This window comes from Seriola lalandi, unplaced genomic scaffold (genome assembly GCF_002814215.2).
Source record: "Seriola lalandi dorsalis isolate HSWRI2012SDOR001 ecotype SW California unplaced genomic scaffold, Sedor1 jcf7180002054936, whole genome shotgun sequence".
In the NCBI taxonomy this organism is placed as follows: Eukaryota; Metazoa; Chordata; class Actinopteri; order Carangiformes; family Carangidae; genus Seriola; species Seriola lalandi.
Window position 1 is genome coordinate 335,289 of NW_019525488.1, and position 17,068 is coordinate 352,356.

General features: G+C 43.1%; 1 protein-coding gene across 2 annotated transcripts; it reads right to left on the minus strand.

Moving 5' to 3' along the window:
* Positions 1 to 361: 361 nt before the first annotated feature.
* Positions 362 to 15,067, minus strand: f5 (coagulation factor V). 2 transcript variants are annotated; one of them, XM_023393475.2, is made up of 25 exons: positions 14,827 to 15,067; positions 14,327 to 14,409; positions 13,587 to 13,709; positions 12,966 to 13,178; positions 12,702 to 12,863; positions 11,720 to 11,941; positions 11,476 to 11,641; positions 11,164 to 11,344; positions 10,426 to 10,522; positions 10,092 to 10,297; positions 8,756 to 8,903; positions 8,458 to 8,670; positions 5,940 to 8,013; positions 5,645 to 5,813; positions 4,606 to 4,842; positions 4,176 to 4,392; positions 3,851 to 4,030; positions 3,638 to 3,754; positions 3,114 to 3,191; positions 2,887 to 2,972; positions 2,649 to 2,804; positions 2,396 to 2,540; positions 1,819 to 1,970; positions 1,551 to 1,733; positions 362 to 1,461 (listed from the first exon to the last, which is right to left on the minus strand). In XM_023393475.2, exons 1-25 carry the CDS (start codon positions 14,985 to 14,987, stop codon positions 1,315 to 1,317), a joined length of 5,916 nt encoding a protein of 1,971 aa, XP_023249243.1. In that variant the 5' UTR covers positions 14,988 to 15,067; the 3' UTR covers positions 362 to 1,314. The 2 variants fall into 2 exon arrangements, with proteins under 2 accessions (XP_023249243.1, XP_023249244.1); XM_023393476.2 differs by having other exon boundaries at positions 3,120 to 3,191; positions 14,827 to 15,066.
* Between the last annotated feature and the right edge of the window lie 2,001 nt (positions 15,068 to 17,068).

The following is a 17,068-nucleotide window of genomic DNA, read 5'->3' on the forward strand; positions in this document are numbered from 1 at the left end:
CAGTTGTGAATGAAGGTGCAGGTGAACTTCACTGTCACAAGACAAGTTGCATCATAAAGAGGTGGATAAATCTCATTTAGTAACAAGTATAAATTATAGTAGAGATGTAAAATAATCCTTCATAGCTCAGTGAGGACGGAGCAACAGTCTGAGTTGACTTGTGTGATAAACCATTGTCCTGCTTTCCTCCCAGTGCATGCTGGGATACATTCCAGTACTTCAAACTTTTTTTGTTTGAAGTTTGATGTGATGAGAAAAAGTTTGCTAAATTTCATCCAGAATAAAAAAAGTTTGAATGTAGAAGTCACATAAATGTAAAACTAATAAGATTTACCCTGAAATTACAGAGAAGATCTTTAAATTGTTCGTATGGACATTAACTTTTATAATAACAAGCTACATTTTTAATTACAGATAATTACTGTCATTTTACACAGATTTGTATGTAATTTAAGAAAGCAGAAAAAATACTGTATAAATAATACAGTAATTTTTCTTTACAAAAATGGGAAATAAATGTAATTCATTATCATTGGCATAATGCTGAAAATACAAGTTTGGCTGTTAATTCACAGATGATTTCTGTCATTTTACAGACTTTTATTCACAATTTAAAAAAGAGAAAATTACTGTTAGAAAACTTAGAGTTATTTTCCGTAAAATTAGGATTTCTTTTTACAGTGTATTTACATTCATTTACATTCATTTCTGATGAGAAAAATACTTCTGTGAGCTTAGAAATGCAACTAGTATTCCAAAAAACACACACAACTATTGACAAAAAGGCTCTTATAACTCACCTGCTGCTCTTAGTGACGAGCTGTAACACTTTTCTAAACAGGATATTCACCGACGTATGTATATGATTTGTATAGAGACAAAGGGCAAGCTCATTTGCAACGCCCGTCCCTAGACTGGCCTTAAACTGCTCTAAGAAATACATTTACTTGTAAAAGGCTGTAATATTATTTATTTAAAAAGATCATACCAGATCACAATCCATGATCTTGCTCATCATCTGCATTCTGTTTGCGCTCTGATTTTATTCTGAAAGTCCTGACAGGAAGTTGCGATTCCTCTCTTTCTGCTGCTTTGAAGCTTCTTTCAGGACTGATTGACTGAACTTATTTTCTTCATACGGCACATCGTATGTCCGCTCTGTCAGAGGCTTGTCAGGCAAGCAACAGAACCTTTGGACCTTCCTTTCCAGAACTTTTCAGACACTACACGTGTTTATTGTCTGGATGTAGATGTACGGTTGACCTGACGTGTGATAATATGGTATGGATTTGTGTGTATGTGTGTGTGTGTGCGTCACTCGAAGTCACAGCCCAGCAGCTCTATTCTCATGGTGATGGAGCCCATCCAGTTCCTGGGGACGATCCGGATGAAGCGTGAGAAGATGGGGGGGTAGATGTAGTTCTTCACATGGTCGTTGTTGTTTTTGTTTCCAGAGAACGTCTGGATGTGATGAGAGAGAGGGGACAGAGACATCGTTTAGACTCGCTCCTGCTCAGGGTTCGTGTAGTTACAGTTTCCATGTGACTCACCTTGAATGCGAAGTCCTCGTCGTCTGTGTACTGGGTCCAGTGGATCCCGTTGTTACTGTACTGCAAACTGTAGGAGATGACGTACAGCTCCTTCCCCAGAGACTTGGCCCCCTGCGTTACTATACCTGTGATCTTCTTGACTTGGGGCAGCTCCACCTGAAGCCACTGGTTCATGTCATTATACTGTGGAAGAGATGTCAGCCATTAATGAACCACTGGAGAGAGCTCTGTTCTCTAAATCCTGTCATGTCAGCACTGGAACTGGTACCTTAGCCTGCCAGGCGTTGATGGTGCCTTGTTTGTTGAGGCGTGCGAGGGAGGGTGTCCAGGGTCCAGAGTACCAGCTGGAGGCTGTGGAGCTGGCAGTGATGTGACGGTGTTCTATGAGTCCGCTCTCCATCCCCAGAGGCACCGAGCAGCCTGAGGCAGCGGAGAGGAAACTGTAAATGTTCTGTTGTTTCTGTTGCACACTATTATGGCACTTACGGTGCAGCCACTCAGTTAGAAGGTTTACGGTACTACCCAGTTTGCATTGCGATGGCAGTGGCCACAGTATTGTTATTTTTGCCTGAAGTTCCACTCAGTAAAATATGATAATACAAAGAAGAAGGTTGTCGTTATTGAGTTATCAGAAACGTCACGGTCACAGGAACCCAGACGCAAGTACATACTGCATGTGCACATGAATGTTGGTGTCATTTGGGGGAAAATTTGTAAATCGGGAGAAAAATTCCCCCTTTCTTAAACCTGCCGCTCAGAATATCATGTGATTTGCAGAGTCTTGCAGTGAGACACATAAGTTCTGTGTCCGGTGAACGTGAGGTTGACGTGCAGTCACATCTTACCGTCGAGCTCGCAGCCGTAGAACTCCATGCGAACTGTGGCCTTGTTGTACCACTCGATGGGGTGGAGCCTGATGAACCGTCCAATCACAGGAGGGAAGAAGGTGTTTGTCTTCGTCTGATAGGCTTCCTGGTTCCCCGGGAACGCCTGGCGAAGGAGAGAGAGAGAGAAAACAGAGATCACACACTTCGCTCTTAGTTTGTAGCTGATTGCACCGATCACAGAGGTGATCAAACACCCCCACCCACCACCCACCTTCCAGAGGTCCCTGCTGTCGCCCTTATAGAAGATCCACTTCCGGCGGTCGGTGCTGTAGGAGATAAAGTACTTGAGCACATACTGGGACTGGAACATCTGCTTGGCTCCCTGAGTGGCCACCTGGCTGATCACAACTGGCCGCTGGAAGTCCACCTGTCCACAGGTAGTGGATTGTATTACACAACAAGTGCACATATCCAAATATATATGGAGTTATTACGACTACAATACACACCTGGATCCAGCTGCTGTTCTGATCTGTGCTCCACGCGTTGTATTTACCCTGATTATTCAGTCTGGCAAGATGAGGCTCCCAGTATCCTTCAAAGATGGAAACACTGTCAGTGCTCTGGTGACGTCTTTACCTACAGAGCTCTACTACAATAGTGGAGCAATAGTTTCATTGTGATTGCAGGAGGACTACAGTGTGTGTGTTGCCACAACAGGACAGGACGGACTTACGGCTACCTCTGGTGACGGAGGCTGTGATCTGGTCATCCTTCACACTGCCTGACTGTAGACCCAGTGGACGGGAGCACTCTGACAGGAGACGTGCAAGTAACATCTCAGTATTAAAGCACAGCATAACAGTATGTCAGTGTAGTTAGAAAACTACAATCACCGCCTCATGGTCGTATCCCTCCGCCACTCAGACTAGTTCCAGGTAACATCCCTGTTTATCCAGAGTCAGAGAAAATATGAACCATCTGTGTGAAATTTTGTCGTAATTGCTGTGTGAAGTCTTTAGTTTGTGAGGTCACACTGACTTTTAATATTTGACCTTTGACCCCCAAAATTGAATCTGTTTGTCCTTGAGTCCTAATGGACATTTCTGCCAAATTTGAAGGAGTTCTGTCGAGGAGTTGCTGAGATATGGCGTATGGTTTTTTATGAAGTCCTGGTTGACATTTCTGCCAAATTTCAAATTAGAAATTTCGGCGTTACTGAGGCGCGGAGGAATAATCAACCTCTCTGACTGTTCGTACCGTTATCCAGAACCAGGAAGAGAGTCTGCATCCCCTTCTGCTGGTTGAAACCAACTTCTGTCTCCAGCTGCCACAGGCCGGGTCTGGACGGATACATATCCAGAGTAGCAAAGCCCCCTGCAACGGTAAATCAGCATCGTCAAACATCGGCAGCAGCTCGACCAAGAGAAGTTCATCTGAATTCACTTGACAAACAGACGTCGCGGCGCTAACCGGGCAGCAGCGGGTAGACCGCCTGTCTGTAGCTGTCGATCTTCTTGTCGAGGAACGTCTGGCCGTGGAAGTGGACGCTCTGAAAGTCTTCGGGAGCACCCATGTTGATGAGGTGCCAGCGCGCGAGCTGGTTGGTGTACATCCTCAGGCCCTTCAGGTTGTATATGATGCCGTTGATGGCTGGGGAAACAACAGGAGGATTTATTTTATAGTTCTGACACAACGATATATATCATCAACAGTCAACTTGTTATTTAAAGTAATCAGTGGTTATATTTGAAAGGCTTTGGGTGGGGGATCATTTTGAATGTACATCATGCATTACAGTGGAACTTGAGGTTCTCCTTGAAGTTGGGGCCCAGAGTTCTCCTTTGCAGCTTCTTCTGAATCAGCTCGCGGTTCGTCTCGTAGTACCAGCTCTGCGACTCGTCAAAGGTCTTGAAAAGCAGCATGAACTCCCTCATGTTCTGCAGGTTTCTGCTCAGGGTGCCCTCTCGACACACCAGCAGAGGCCCGATCAACCCGGAGTGGATGTCCCTCTCCTGAGAGACGGAGCACAGACCAGGTTTAATGTTAGTTTTAAAAACCTCAGCACAAACATGTGATGTCTAGAATCTGGATGTATATATAACTTTCAGCCCATCCTTGTGTCCCACAGTGTCGATGTGGCCAGAGTCAGAGTTACTTTGTATATTATATTGTATATATTAATATATTATTTATATTTAGTTAAAAAATATCTACAAAGTACTCACGGGATTGACGCCTGAGTAGTAGGTCCACGTCCGACAGTCCTGGTCATCGGCCTGTGGCCCGGCGTTAATATCGACCTTCCATAAATACGTGAATGTGTGGTTGGGTTGAATGGCGTTGTCTAATTTGTACCAATACTTGGAGCCGTCTTCATAAGACAGACCCTCCGTCTGTTTGGCGTAGGAAACCCCGTTTGGGTGAATGGAGTACGGGCGGTTGGCGTTGTTCTTGAACACCACCTGCAGGTCAAGTAGACACGGTCACACACTTACTCATTTGCATGCTGGGAGTTGGATATAAAGATCAGTACAACTGTCAAGATTAGGCCGGTGGCTGGTTAGCTTAGCTTAGCATAAAGACCGGAAACGTCATGTCTAGCCCTGCATCTGGTCTTTTCACACACTTCCTGTTTTATTTTGATATCACCAACCAACTCTCCTCTCGTTTCAGTTTCACTTCCCGCCCTCCCTTATTTCCCGCCGTTGTGATTGTCTGCCCACGCCCTGATGTGTTGCACCTGTGTCCTGTTGTCTCCCCTCTCCTGGTTTAGTCAGTCCTCCCTTGTTGCCAGTATGTCTTCGTCTCTCGTGTCAGGTGTTCCAGCTGTCTCTCCTCGTGTAGTGATTTTCTAGTGTATGACCACTGTTCTGTTTTTGACCTCGCTTCAGTCTACCCCTTTTTGGATTTGTTTGATTACCTGTGTACCAAACCTTTGCCAGTTAAGACTTGTCGGATCCTCGCCTGTGTCAGAGTTGTGCTTTTAAGTCCTCATCTTGTGGTTTCAGTGCATGACACCGGGAGTTAGGGCTAAGATATAGTCTGGCACAGAACCGCCATGAATCACTCAATAACTGAGCTTTAGAGAAAGACTGTTCTACATTTGGACCAGTTGTGGTCCTGTTTTCAGTCTTTGTGCTACGCTAAACTAACCAGCTGCTGCCTTTCATTTAACATACAGACATAAAGCAACTATTCATTTTCTCTTTAACTTACACATTTAAATACAAAATTAACATAAAAATGAAAAGGTATCAGTCTTACCATGATGCTCTGTCCAACCTCTGCTTTGATGACGGGTCCCAGGATGCCGAGATGCTCTTCCATCTCTCCGCGGATGTCAGGTGTTCTGAAGTTACTGTCCACGTAACTCCGGAAAATCACCTTGGTGAACTTAGTTTCTCTGCTGTTTGGTATCGACTTGTCTTGCCTCCTGTGGTGGTGACACGTCCTTATTTTTAGCTTTTTAAGTGTATGGATGTTGTACAGGTTTCCCATAACCCTGAATGGTCTTTACAAACATCACACGAGCATCTCTTACTTCAACCTCTGAGCTTACCTCTGTCCGTAGCCGCCATAGTCCCACTTGACCTCCTCTGCAGCGATGAAATACAACTTTACATTCGGGCCTGAGAATTTTAAATAGTATTTGGTGTTGTCATCCAGCTGGAGATTCTTGATGTCTTCATGACTGCTGTAGGGATCTTTGAAGGACACATACTCATATTCATCTTCACGCACGTCCTGCTCGTTCAGCCCTAGATGGTCTGGCTCGTTCCCAGGAACATAGAGCTCGTAGTCACTGAAGTCAGGCCGGGGGAGGCCGATGACCACAGGCATGTTGATGAGCTCCTCCTCATCAGAGAAAGGCTGTGGTGCGTTGGGTCGTGACCCGCGCGGCGTCATGGCTGGATTGAATCCACGGGGAGAGAACGCTAAACTGTTCGGTAAACCGCTCCTGATCACCGGCTTGTATTCCTTCCTCTTCTTTGTTTTCATGCCTTCGCCCCTCTGGGGCCTCTGTCGGAAGGTCACTTTCTTCTTCTTCTTCTTTGGTGTTGGCGTCGTTTGAGGGGTCTCTTTCTCAAAATATTTCAACATGTAGTCAGGAATATCCATGGGCTCCACCTGGTGCATTCCCTCATACGTCCAGTTGTGGCCCTGTGTTTTAACAGAGGTGGTTTTAATCACCTCTGTGTTGTTTTCTTTAAGGTAGATAAACACTTCTTCGCTGCTCTCGGAGGCACTTAGCACCTCATAACTTCCCACTGCACCACTGGAGGGGGACACGTTATCTGGAACCACGGTCTCATTGGGGGAATGTTCTGCAGAAGACGTTTGGTTCAACTCACCAACAACAGCCGTGATGTTCTCCCTACTCCCCGAACGAACCTCCCCCGATGCATTTGATGTATCTGGATGTTTGATATTCACTGTGCCATTTTGTAAAGGCTCAGTTTCAAGCAAAATCTGTGTCACATTTTCAGAAGAATCCGTTTGAAGTCCATGCGCCAGCTCTGCTACTGCGCCATCGTCACTGGGTTTGTCGCCAGCACCATCCGCTGAAACAGACGGCGAATGGTTTGTTGCGTCCGCTGACACGTTAACGCGGTTCGTCGCTGTGTTATTCTCATCTTCACTTTGCGACAGATTGATAACAGACACTTGGTGGTCTGGTGCGCCATGGAGACTGTTGCTCCCGGAAGTGGACAGAGGCACAGAGTAAGAGAAGACATCCCCTCTGGTGAGTCTCTCCTCTGAGTCCTCTGCCGGGACCAAAGTGGTCTGGTTAGTACCGGTCAGGGTGTCGTTAATTCTTTCAGTCTCCAAGAGGGAACTAACATTTCCAGGTAATGATACGGTAAGATTGGTAGTTTGTTGTAATGTTACCGTCAGATTGGTAATCTCTGTAGATACATTTCCAGCCACTGATGACGCCGTACCGTTGTGAATTGTTGTGTTGTTCGTGTCGGAAACAGCATCACTATCACGATCTGAGATGGCTAGAGAGTCGCTGCTATTTGTAGTTGCACTGTCATTCTTTAGTAAATCATTGGGGCTATAAAAGACGGTTGAGTTCTCTGTTTTAGACGTGGAATTGCCAAACACTGACGCATCACTTGTGTTCTGTATATGTGTTGTATTCTCACTGATGCTTTGGTTCAGCAAATGGACCGCTGTTAGGTTTACTCCATCAACCTCTGTCCGATTTATAAATAATGTCTGATTGAGTGTATTTGGCTGTGGAAGGGAGGTGTCGTTGTAACTCTTTGTCTCTGTGAAAGTAAAGGTGTCGTTCGTATCTCCGCCAGGCACATCATAGTCGAGGAAAGAGAGATCCAGCTGCTCCACATTTGAATCCTTAGTTTGGTTCTTCAGAGACCTGAGACCTAATTCGTCTGCAAACGAATCTGTGTAATCATCCATCCCTTCGGTTTCTTTTACGTTTTCTAAGGGTTCCGGTATCTCCTCTTCCTTCTTGAGCTCATCCAAACTGGGAGGCTTCCACTCACTAAATTCTTTATCATCATAGTACTCATACTGGGAGTCACGGAAGCACTCGACATCCCGAAACTTCACACGCATTCCTTTGGTTGTCTCATGGGAATTCAGGGAAGCCAGGAGCCAGATACCTGGTGCGAGAGAAAAGTCGTCCATGAAAGATTAAAAAAAAAAAAAAAAAAACATGAAAAAGTTTCACATGGTGGCGTCAACTATCAACAGAACAGAGAGGTTCAGAAGATCCTTTGTTCCCACTGCCATCGGGCTAGACTACCCCTCAGCCAAAGGAAGTGGACTAATTTTATTATTATTTATTATTAACTGTTATTATTATTATTATTATTATTACTACCAATAAAAACTACTGGACACATAAATATCCCCTAGCGGATAAATAAAGTATCTATCTATCTAGTCTGTGTGGACTCATGGATATCACGCTGTATAAAATATGTACACTATATTGTTTCTACTGCCATAATATTTTTTCAGGTTAAATGAATCTTGAGAATACTTGGATAGACAGTACTCATAAACATGACATGACATAAAAAGGTATCGTGAGCGTGACTGACCAATGTTGGCCATGTTCATAGTGATGGTTTCTCCGGTCATGGGGTAGAGGCTGAGAAAGTCCTCCGTCCGCTTATTCAGTTCGAACATGTGGCCATAGAACGTGGCTGTCTGGATGTAGTCCTGCGCTCCGATGCTAGACACGTGCCACGTTGCAACCTCACCGTTGCAGAAGCCCAGGAGCGGGCCGCCCTCAAACACGTAACCGTTAATCGCTGTGAGGACACGGACATGAATATTAGTCGTCCGATTTCACGATGAGCTTTTTGTTAGCTTCAGTCTGATTATTGCAAAACTTACTGTGCATGACGTTGGACTTATAAAAGTCAGAGTCTTCCTTGTTGACTTTGGTTCGATCAGTATAGCGGCCAATGTTGTGATCCAGGTACCAGCTCTTGTTTTCATCAAACACAGCAAACATGGCGTGCTGCTCCTTGTCTGCTTTCAGCTGTACAAACAAAAACCTTTATTTATCCATTTACATGAATCCACTTACATTTATAGAACATTTCTGCTGATTAAATTTGATTCTTTGTGTCTCAACATACTGAACCTAGCACTGGAGGAATGTGCACATTTGACTATGACATTAACAAATCAATAGTCTTTAAAGTGTAATACAGAATCAATATAGTTAGCTAACTTTAGTTTTATAGCCTTGTGAAACATTTTGCTCCTCTTTCATCAGGTTACAAAACCATTAAATGTCAATCATCATAGATGCAACAAGACATCGCTCATTAGCACAAAACTGTAGAAAACAGAAATAAATAACATTAAAAAATAACGTAAATAACAAATAAACTTTATGTTAATCTACAAATGCAACAATGTTGTAATTATAACCAACTCAACAATAAATAACCAACAAACTTATTATTAGTTGTTATTCATGTTGATTTCATGTTGCTCTCTACAGCCATGCTAGCAGCTCACAGCATGCTAACATGCTCATGCTAACATGCGCATGCTAACATGGTGATGTTAAGTGTGTCACATGCTAACATGCGCATGCTAACATGCTCATGCTAACATGGTGATGTTAAGTGTGTCAACATGCTAACATTTGCTTATAGCACTAAAATGGTGCTAATAAGCAAATGTGTCCTAAGTTTCCCACCTGATCTTATGTATTTAAATATATTTATTTTTATTTATTCAAATTTTTATTGTTTTAAATACTATTTTAACTTCATCTTAATGTTATATTTTTAATTTATTATCTTTTTTTCAAAGAAATAAACTTGCCTTGCCTTAAACACAATATACAGCTGAGGTTGTTGGGAACATCGTGAGTTTTGCACCGATACATTCAGTGATGAACCAAACCAAAGTCTCTGAGAAATTAAAGGTATGACCTGATGATGGCGCTAGATAAAAAGTCACTAAACTTATTACAGTTCATCCTCTGGGGAACAGGAATATCTAAAGCAAATTTCATGGCATTTCGATCCATAGTTGTTGGGACATTTCACTCCAAACTACAAATGTCAGCCTCATGGTGATAGAGGAAAGGTCAGGGGATCATCCTCTGAGGATCATGATGCATCAAATAGTTATTGAGATATTTCAGCCTGGACCAACCGACCAATCAACAGACTGACGTTGCCTTCCCGTGAACCGTGGCGCTCTTTACCTGCACGTTCCTGACGTTGAGGGACTGACTCTTGCAGATGAGGATGGGTCCAATCAGTCCCGAGGCGATGTCCCGTGTCGTGTCCACCGCACTGTGGTACATCCGTGTCAGACACCGGGGGTCTCCGGGCAAAGGCTCATCCTCCTCGACCACTCTCCAGACATAGGTGTGTGTCTCACCTGGCTGAACACCATGAGAGTGGTTTCCTGGCAACCACACCACAAAGCGCCCCATCAGATATATTGAAACCATTTCATATGATCAAACCAGAGTGGACAGTCCAGCTTACAAAGTGTTGAATCCATCAGTTTTATGGTGAGGACAGACTCAGTACCTCCTGCTGGGTAGTTGACTCCCTCGTCTGACTTCTCTATTGTCAGTCCATGTGGATAGATGCTGTAGGGCCTGGACGCCATGTTCTTAAAAACAATCTGTGAAAGGACGGGAGGACGTGTGAGGACACACTGCGTGCAAACAATGTTAAATGATGCTCTGTGATCACAGCCATTTATCTGAAACACTATGATTGTGAGGTTAAAGTGCCGAATTTACAGCTTTAACTCGATAGTGATCGTATCCACAGCAGATGAACAGCGTGGAGATAAAGCAGCAACCTCCAGATTGAAACATGAAGCAGCAACACTGGAGAACCAGAAGCTGCAGTTCCTCTAATGACCACTAGAGTCTGGCTCCAACAGTGAGGCCGTCCCCATAGACTCCCATGTTAAAATGTCTTTACAGCAGAAAATAGTCAGTTAGTGGAGCCTAGAGCTTTCAGCCTCTGTGCTGCCCCCTGCTGGAACCAGCTCCCAGTGGATCAAATCAGATCTGCCCAAACTTTAAGTGACTTTAAAAAGAAGCTAAGAACTGCTCTGTTCTCCACTGACATCTTGTAATCATGCACTTTAATTAGGTATTATCTGTCTTATTAGGCTTTTTACTTCTATTTTCATGCTTCTTTTATTTCTGTTAAGCACATTTACAGACACACTGTGTTGTAATGTTAATCACTTTGAATTTTAACTTTGCCATCCAACTGATTGGATTTTTTAAAAAACGAACGCGCTCTCACCTTGATGACGTCTCTGATCTGCGCTCTGATCACCGGGCCCAGGATGCCGCGCTCATTCTTCCTCTTCTTGTCGTCCACCCGCTCGGTGAACGACTCGTTGATGTACTGAGAGTACACCACCTTCTTGTACTTCTGACCGATCCGTGTCGGAGACTGTTTCAAGTACTGGAGCTTGAAGTCCCTGCACAAAAAAAGATAAGAGGTTTGACACATGGACATAAGAAGACACGGTGTGTCCAGTCTCTTCAGCATGAATTAGGAAGCACGTGTGGTGCCACAGAGGGACGTCTGATTGGTTTGCATGCTGCTTACTCATCCACATGTTCCTGCACAGTGGGCGCATAGTCCCACACGATCTCCTCAGCTGCGATGAAGTATGTCCACTCCGTGCTCTGCTGTTTCTGCTTGATAGTCATCCGTCGCAGCGGCGCTTCGAAGCCACCGCACTTCTCCACATCCACGAAGCCGTGCATCCCGGCTGCAGCGGGACAAGCATTTTAAATGTGGTCACGTGGGTAAAGTCCGCGGTGGATGGATGACGCAGAGGAACACTTACCGGCCATGTGCTTGTTGGTGTGCGAGGAGAGCAGCCAGCGGCCCGCGTAGAGAGCCACCATGCTGGCGGTAGCGGTGGAGCCGCTGATCAGCCCCACGGTCGACACTTTATGTCCGGTCTGCTGCAGCACCTGCCCGTGCATGTGCACGGAGAACACCTCCGGCTGTGAGCTCATGCCCAGCAGGTGCAGGCTCACAGAGGCATGAGCACACACTCTGACATCTGGACACAGAAGAAGAAGAAACCATCCGTCTCTTTGTGTGTTCTAACTTTGGATTGTTTTTGTTTATGCGGGACATCTGGGGTCTCCCATCCACCATACATCTGTACATATCAGCAGGAGCACAGTACTGTACCACATCACAAGCAAAGTTCCTCTGTTCCACAGAGAAATGCACACAGCCTGTATTCAGAAACTGAGCCTTAAAACCAGCCGTCAGGACTTCTGGAACTTTGTGATGTCACAACAAAGCAGTCACCAAGCCCCGCCCACCTGGACCCACCATCCAAACCTTTACAGGATTTGGTTTCTCTGAGTGTTTTGAATCATCAACACTGTTGTTATGGTTACTTGCTGTTTAACATACTTGGCGTCCTGACTCAGAACAGAGGTTTAACTATTAACCAGAACTGAATCTGAGGTGTCACATGTTCACCTGCCAGGAAGCAAGTCTTCTCCATGATGTACTTTTTATGTTCTAGATCCAAACGGTGCGACAGTGATGTCAACAACAACAATAATCTACTGTCTAATAATCCAACAAACATTATAATTCAACATGATTCGTAGATAAATATTATAGAGTAAGAAATAAAGTCAAAAATTTGTTTCCCTCTGAAATATAGTTGAGGAAATGTTGCGGAAAATAGAAAAAGTTGATGATGACGTGGGAGAAACTCAAAGTTTTCCTTCGATGTAATGAGGATACCAAGGATCAGCTGGCTGACAGAGTTTGTCTGACTGTCTACGTGTCGGACTGACCAGGTAGCGATCCCTTTGTGTATCCGTTGATGGTGTACTTGACGGTGTCGTCTGAGGCGTGGTCGCTCGGTTTGTACTTGCTCTCCTTCTCGTCAAACACCCCAAACAGGAAGACGTACTCCTGGTGGACGCCGATCTGCCTCCCCGACTCATCCAGACTTTCTGGGAACAAAAGGGAGAGACAGAGAGAGAGAGAAATGAACAGTTTGTGCTTCTCCCCTCCGTTAAACCAAAGTGGAGACAGGGCCAGGTTTTACTGCTCACTGGGCTTGCAGATGAGCAGAGCCCCGATGAGGCCTGAGTTGTAGTCCTCCACGACCCTCTGGTGGGAGATGTAGGTGTAGGTGAGACAGGTGGGGTCAGCTGGCTGTGGAGAAACCTCTGACGTCACCTCCCAGTAGTAAACGTGCTCCCCGTTCGGGTGCACGACGTCATCCTCTTTCTCCTTCTGCGACGTGTTGTCGAAGTAGTTGGCTCCTGCAAGAAAAATACATTCAGTTTGAATAAGAGCAAAAAGGAAAAGGTGAAATGAATTAAATACAGTTGCTGTGCAGGGGTCTGAGGAGATTATTGACTTCCTTCAAATAATATTTTGCTTAAATCCCAAACTTAATGAAGATTTAATGAAGAGCTTCCTGTGAGCTTCCTTTCATTTTTAAAACCTTTGGACTTCAGTACTTTGATAATCTGCCTGTCCTGGTTAATATTTTAGAAAAAGACAAACAGAGTTGTTTGTTGTGTTGGCTAATCTTGTGTAATTATTAGAATGAGTAACGTCCTGATCACACACTGTGACCCGAGCAGACACACTGTGAGTTACTGCTCCTCTTTAGGTTTTCCACAGCTGTCAGTCAGACGGGAAACGTCTGGGTTACCGTCACCCACCCTCCGACTGTTTCCCGTAAGCGACCCCGTGTGGGTGAATGCTGTGCGCTCCGGTCGCCATGTTTCTGAAAGTGACGACAATCGTGTCGCCCTCCTCGGCCCTCAGCGTGGGTCCGAGCAGACCTGTGGAGAAACAACAGAACAAGCAACGACAGTTCACCATGACTCGTCTCTGTCTCTGTCTTATTACTGATTCACTGACCAGCAAATACAGTGTAATCACTTTAATCTGCCTCATACATATATATGTTTAATCTTCCTGGTAATACTTTATGTGTTTCCACAGAAAGGAGTTTATATTTCTTTGGTGCTAGTCAGAGGGAAAATATTCAGCTTGGACAGATGTTGAGTTCTTGATGATTTATGAGTGTTTGTAAGAATCAAAGAAAGTTAGTGATAAAACTGACAGCTGTTTATTTATGTCATACTGTGCAGGTACAGGTAGGTCAGCTTTAATATCTCAACACAGTCCAGGCCAAATATCACCATATATGATATTATTGTTTTATATATTTCAGGTTTAAGTGATGCTGCCACTAAACAGCAGTTCAAAGTTTTATTTATCACATATTAAGGTTGAATGTTCAGTAAGAAAAGCAGTGAAATGAGGGTCAGGAAAACTGATGTGATGTACAAACTGATTTCTTTCTGGGAAATTACTGTGAAATTGATGTGAAGTGAACTGGAAGACAGGAAGTGGATTTCTTCATAATTAGAGCCAGACAGACGGATGAGTTTACCTAACCAGGAGGGATGAGTCTTAGCCTGTCTGAAGTCTTCCTCATACTCCCGAAAGACCACTTTCTTATAGGTGGGACCAGATCTACGCAGAGGTGGAAAAACACACCACATGAATCAGCGCACAAGAAAAACAAATGTGCAGAGAACTGAAAATAAACAAGATACGAAGATATGAAGACACAAGTTTTCTTCTGCATTAATACTGCAAACATGGTTGACCTAGCATGTGTCTTAATATATATATATATATATATATATATATATATATATATATATACGTGTGTGTGTGTGTGTGTGTGTGTGTGTGTGTGTCGTAGATAACAGTAACAAGCTGACAAAGAAATGAAACAAAGATAAACTGGACTCTTTTTACTGGTTTATTCTTTAAAATAAATACATAATAATATCACAAAAATACAATATAAAATAACAAAAATTGCAAACATTACACAAAAATAGTGTTTATGTAATTCTTATGATTTAATATCAAGGGTCCCACCTGTGTGTGTCATTGCCAGAGTACTTCCAGTCTATCTCGACAGCAGCGATGTAGTAGTGTCTCTTCCTGGGTTGGTGCTGGTCCGCGTTGACATGGAGGACAGTCAGGAGAACCAGGACGGGCAGGAGACGCCGAGCTCCGGCCCAGACACAGAGCCTCATGTCTGGGATCAATCCTCCAGGTGAAACTGGTCTGTTCAGCAAGTGAAGAAGCTGTGATCTGACAGAGAGGTCCGCTCTGTGCTTTATCTGTCACTGACACACACACACACTCACACACACACACACACACACACACACACACACACACACACACACACACACACGTTTAAACATTATGTCCCAGGGCAATGAACTGTGTCTCTGCACATTTTTTTTCCTCTGTTGAAATGAAAACCTCATGTGTTTTGCTGTGAATCATCCGCTCATTCCTTCAGCTCTCAAAACCAGTGTCGAAGATTACACGGTAAATTTCTCTGACCTCAAAATGTCCCAGAACCGTAAAGACAAAAACACGTCATAATTCAAGCGTAAAACATTAATGTGTGTGTAACAGACGGAGACGACGCCCGTCCCAAACTCAGTTTATTTATGTTTGTGGGGGAGAAAATGTCAAAAGATGTGTATTTGTGTCATAAATTGTTTTTCATTTTTAATCATTATAACTGTATCGTACCTAAACAAAATAATTATTAACTTTTCCACCCGTTGATAAATAAATGAGCTGGACACGCTCCATTCAGCCTTATCCAAGACATAATTAAATATGGAGCGGTGATTGATTCATGAAGAAATAACAGTGTCATTCGTCTGATTTAGACTTCTGGGTAATATGTGTGGACACATACAAAACAATTCAATGAAACATGAAAACTAATCAGAAAACATAACAACAGTAGAGAAAACATGACGTTACAGAACATGACGCACCGCAGCAAAGATAACTACATTTAAGGAAACATATTATATTAATAATAAATACAACTAAAACCACTGACAGTTTCATTATTAGCATGTACAACCTTTTAAATGCAAATACATCATTTCCAATGATGTATTTTTCCCCTCAGGGCCACCGTATCAGCCTGTCCGATCTGTAAAGCACTAACCTGTGGCAAAGGTGTGGTCATTTTGTGTCTCTTTGTTGTTATTTTACATCTATTTGTTGTTATTTTGAGTCTCTTTGTTGTTATTTTGTGTCTCTTTGTTGTTATTTTACATCTATTTGTTGTTATTTTGAGTCTCTTTGTTGTTATTTTGTGTCTCTTTGTTGTTATTTTACATCTATTTGTTGTTATTTTGAGTCTCTTTGTTGTTATTTTGTGTCTCTTTGTTGTTATTTTACATCTATTTGTTGTTATTTTGAGTCTCTTTGTTGTTATTTTGTGTCTCTTTGTTGTTATTTTGTCTCTTTGTTGTTATTTTGAGTCTCTTTGTTGTTATTTTGTGTCTCTTTGTTGTTATTTTGAGTCTCTTTGTTGTTATTTTGTCTCTTTGTTGTTATTTAGTGTCTCTTTGTTGTTATTTTGTGTCTCTTTGTTGTTATTTTGTGTGTCTTTGTTGTTATTTTGTCTCTTTGTTGTTATTTAGTGTCTCTTTGTTGTTATTTTGTGTCTCTTTGTTGTTATTTTGTGTCTCTTTGTTGTTATTTTGTCTCTTTGTTGTTATTTTGTGTCTCTTTGTTGTTATTTTGTCTCTTTGTTGTTATTTAGTGTCTCTTTGTTGTTATTTTGTCTCTTTGTTGTTATTTTGTGTCTCTTTGTTGTTATTTTGTGTCTCTTTGTTGTTATTTAGTGTCTCTTTGTTGTTATTTTGTGTGTCTTTGTTGTTATTTTGTCTCTTTGTTGTTATTTAGTGTGTCTTTGTTGTTATTTTGTGTCTCTTTGTTGTTATTTTATGTCTCTTTGTTGTTATTTTGAGTGTCTTTGTTGTTATTTTGTGTCTCTTTGTTGTTATTTTGTGTCTCTTGTGGTTTGGTTTTGGTTTCATTATGAAATGTTAACAACAGTCACTTCATACAGAGACTCTGGTCCAGGAGTCCTGGCCTGCAGGCTACACCTGTGAAATCCATGATACTAACAAACCAGTTACCTTCTGACTCAGGTAGGGGGGCAACAGGGGTATAGTCAGATTGCCTGGGGGGCCCTTGCCACCTCTTCCCCCCCTCTGGCCCCGCCCCTGCCGTATTTAGCCTCAGACGTCATTGAATAAAAGTGTGCGAGCTTAAAGTAAAAACCTAGATG

Bases quoted from the DNA above. Each gene is read 5' to 3' on its own strand.
- f5 (XM_023393475.2), bottom strand. From the start codon at position 14,987: ATGAGGCTCTGTGTCTGGGCCGGAGCTCGGCGTCTCCTGCCCGTCCTG. The intron at 11,642-11,719 runs GTAAGTGTTCCT...GTCCCGCTGCAG, and splicing joins CACCAACAAGCACATGGCCG to CCGGGATGCACGGCTTCGTG. The intron at 8,904-10,091 runs GTAAAGAGCGCC...TTGTTTGTACAG, and splicing joins TCAACGTCAGGAACGTGCAG to CTGAAAGCAGACAAGGAGCA.